We start from the raw sequence: 4,077 nt of genomic DNA, 5'->3' as shown, positions 1-4,077 counted from the left end.
ACAAAACAACATATTTCGACATATGTTCTTTTGTCAAATGTAGATATTGAAAACCCGCTTTCATAAGTGGAATTATGTTGATTTTCTTCATACGAATGTTGCGATTTATTAATTTGACAAAACATCATATGTCGACGTAATAGGTTTTGTCAAAATCAAAAGAAAAGAAACCGTGTTCTCATCTCTACATATGTGCTTTTGTCGTGTGCATTTGGAAGAAAATTAAATAAATGCGATCTCTTCATTACATAACAGACCACAATGGAGAGAGGTCGCTTGCTTGCCGACATGGCAAGAAAAATTTCATATGAGGGAGAAAACATGTTTGATAAAAATAAATTCGGTTTGAAGTACTACCGAGAAGAAAGGATGGAACCCATTCCTAATGAAACACAAACTTCGTTTGATGTTGGGGCGATTAATAGCACTTTATTGAAACTTAGGCAGTATAAAGTTCAAATGATTGAAAAGGTGGATAGCCAGAGCCAAAGTGAAGAAGATGATTTTCATGAAACTGACTTCGATGATTCTGACTATATTCCTTCAGATAGTAGTTCCAATTCAGAACTGAACATAACATCCGAATGTGTTCGGGCTATGGCTAATGTTCTGGAGTCAAACATGTGCAACGACAATGTGTCGGAGCTCGACAAAATTGACTTATTTACTTCTAATTCATCATTGAAAAATGGAAACAAACTTAAGAAAAACCTAGGGTTACAATATGTTACGTACAAAAATAAAACTATGCCGGCAAGAAAAACTCAAGAATTAGGAATGTGCAGACTCAAATGCCATACTAAAATTAATTTTGAACAGCAAACAAATGTTTTCGAAGCTTACTGGAGTTTGGGAGAGTATAATAAGCGCCGTCAATTTCTGTCAAACTTAATTGAAGTTCAAACTAAGAAAACAAAGTCAGTTAAAATGTCTGAAACACAAAAAAATCGAAAATTTGTATATTTATATCATTTTGGAATCCACGGCATCAAGACAAGAGTATGCAAGCAATGTTTCCTGAAAATATTTGGCGAAACCGAGCAAAGTGTAAGAACTGTCTGCAAAAGTAAGACTCAAGATGAACTACCAGGGGTTTCTCAACACGACATGCGTGGAAAACATGATCCTGCTCATAAAATATCAATTGAGAAACATAATGAAGTTCTGGAATTTATTAATTTAATTCCGAAGTATCAAAGTCATTATAGTCGTCGGCATACCAAGAAAGTATATTTTCAGCGCGGACTTAACCTTTCAACATTGTATACCCTTTATAGGAATAAGATCTCGTTACCCGTTTCAAAGTCAAAGTTTGAAGAAATATTTCGCACTTTGGACTTAAAGTTTAAAAAACCTCAGCTAGATTTATGTACGCAATGTGAGACATTAAAAGCAAAAATAAAAAACAACAAGAATGATGTAGAAAAATCAGAACTTTCGCAACAGCTAACTAACCATCATAATGAGGCTGATTTCGCCTATGAATGTAAAAGAAATGATAAAAGACTTTCTATGAGTGATAAGTCCGTAAAAATGTGTACATTTGATTTGCAGCAGTGTCTGCCAACTCCGTATTTGAGTGCATCGATATTTTTTTACAAGCGTCCTTTATGGACTTTCAACTTTACTATCCATGATGGTGCTACAAACAAAGCTGACTGCTATATTTGGCATGAAGGTATTGCAAAACGAGGAGCAAATGATATTGGTTCTTGTATTTATAAATACCTTTCGGAACTACCATATTCCGTAAATCACGTTATTTTATATAGTGATTCGTGTCCTGGACAAAATCGAAACTCGTATGTCTGCGCAGTGTTCGAGAAAATCCTGCAGGATCATCCAAGTATTCAAACAATTGATCACAAATTTCTTATCGTAGGTCATACTCACCTTGAGTGTGATACAGTTCATGCACAGATAGAAAAAAAGAAAAAAAATTCTTCTGGTTCCATACAACATCCACATGATTGGGCGAACTTAATAGCTGCTACAAATAAAAAATATGTTGTCCATGAATTGAAACAAGATGACTTCTACGACTTTCAAGCTTTTTTGAAGCAAAATTTTAGTTGGAGAACAAATAATGTCACAGGTTGGTATATATATTTTAAGCATAACTTTTAACTTCTTTCTAATACAGGCTATAATTTATAGGTGAGAAATTTGAATGGAAGATGGTGCGATGGATGCGATATGAGAAAGACAAACTTGGAATACTACAATATAAACATTCTCACACAATGGAGGAAAAATTCAAAGAATTGAATATAAATCAACGTCGTCGAAAGGAACAAACAGCATCATTAACCCAAAGTTATACCTCTGATCTGCCTATTTCAATGAACAAAAAACGTGATTTGATTGAAATGCTGCCATTGATCAACGAAAATTTTCACAATTTTTATCAAAATTTAAAGACTGAAGGAGAATGTTCAATTGAAGTAGATTCCGATTTGGACGAAATAGACAACGATGAATAATTTTATATAAGAGTAAAGTTTAATTTGTAATACATTTCAATGAATTTTGTGTAATTTTTATTTTAGGAAATATTTTTATTTAAAATACATTTAATGAATTTTTCTTTTTAAGTTTCCAAAATCTTCAATAAAACGCATTTCGAAAAACAACACATATCCCATTTTTTTCTCTTGAACAATTTGATAAAACATTGTAACTCGACTTATGTTAATAAATCTAGTTTTGGGGTTTTGAAAAATTAATTTGACATAACAACATATATCGAATTATGTTGATTTTTTTCTAAAAAATTTTTTTGACAAAACATCATATCTCATATTTTCTAAAATATTTCCATAAATCTAAACCCTAATTAATTTTAAAAACAATCAGCAGATAGAGCATAAAAAGTTTCATAATAAGAAATTTTAAAATTTTCTTAAATGTAAATACAGCATGACTATTTTAATACATTAAAGCTTTTTTTCGCTCTCCTGAACAATTTGAAAAATAGACATATGTTGTTTTGTCAAAAGTCCACAGATATGTATTCGATATATAGGACCATTTGAGTAAAATTACAATTTTTGCTACTCAGCAGTGGCGATTTTACAAGGTTAGGTCTCGCCAAGATATGTGGTTAATTGTGGGTTGTGATATATTAGTTGGCCAATTCGGGCGATATTTCCACAAGTCGGAGCTTTATTTAAAAGTCGACCATTCTGTGGAAAGTTTGGCATTACAGTGTGAAGGATATGACTACGATATGGGGAAATCATCACAGAATTTTGTGTAAAATGTGGGTGTTTTGGCCATATTAGATCAAGATGACACACTTAAATAGCATATTAAATGTATTCTCTGTGGAAACTATCGAGTCAATTGGAGGAAACTCCCATTGAAAATGGGTCTAAAATATGAAACATTCTACCATATTTCCCCTACTCTGGCGTACATATGTATGGGAGCTGTTTATGCCAAACGGGACAACCCTACAATCTTCCCCTCAGAATCAGATCCCTAAAATATTAATGAAAATATCCAAATACTCGCACTAAAAAAAGTACGATATGTTTGACATTTATTAACGAAACATTTTTTTTTTCTCCACTAAACCATACCACGTCAAACAGCAATTTCCGCTAATCTGTCTCATTCAATTTGTTAGGTTCTTACTGGTAAGAATCAATCCGAAAATAAATTGTGAATTCCAAAACCAAATCTAACTCCCTTGTTTTCCCCTCTTATTTCTCGGTTCATATGTTCATTGGGAACATATTCTCCTCGAATACTTTTGGAGGTGCAAAGCCAACCGTCATCTGTGACTTTCTGCTCTTTGAATCATCCACCACTTCCCCCGTGCATCAACAGGAGCTATATCTTAATATGAACAGATTTTGACCAAATTTGACATGCATAGTTAGAATAATAATTCTGCTATCTCAGCAATATATGGGAGATATATCAAAATCTGAACCGATTTGAACCGAATTTGGCACGCTTAACGATACCATTAAACGTACTCCTTGTGCAAAATTTGAAACAAATCAAAATAAAACTGGTTTTTTGCCCATATAAGTTCACACGGGCCGAAAAATATATAAGGGAGCTATA

At 32.9% G+C, this 4,077-nt stretch overlaps 1 protein-coding gene across 1 annotated transcript; it reads left to right on the top strand.

Moving 5' to 3' along the window:
- Nucleotides 1-361: 361 nt before the first annotated feature.
- Nucleotides 362-2,487, top strand: LOC142234181 (uncharacterized). Its single transcript, XM_075305269.1, has 2 exons — nt 362-2,095; nt 2,158-2,487. Exons 1-2 carry the CDS (start codon nt 370-372, stop codon nt 2,481-2,483), a joined length of 2,052 nt encoding a protein of 683 aa, XP_075161384.1. The 5' UTR covers nt 362-369; the 3' UTR covers nt 2,484-2,487.
- The last annotated feature ends 1,590 nt before the right edge of the window (nt 2,488-4,077 follow it).

This window comes from Haematobia irritans, chromosome 4 (genome assembly GCF_050003625.1).
Source record: "Haematobia irritans isolate KBUSLIRL chromosome 4, ASM5000362v1, whole genome shotgun sequence".
Taxonomy (NCBI): domain Eukaryota; kingdom Metazoa; phylum Arthropoda; class Insecta; order Diptera; family Muscidae; genus Haematobia; species Haematobia irritans.
This window is presented reverse-complemented; position numbering and strand designations above follow the sequence as displayed.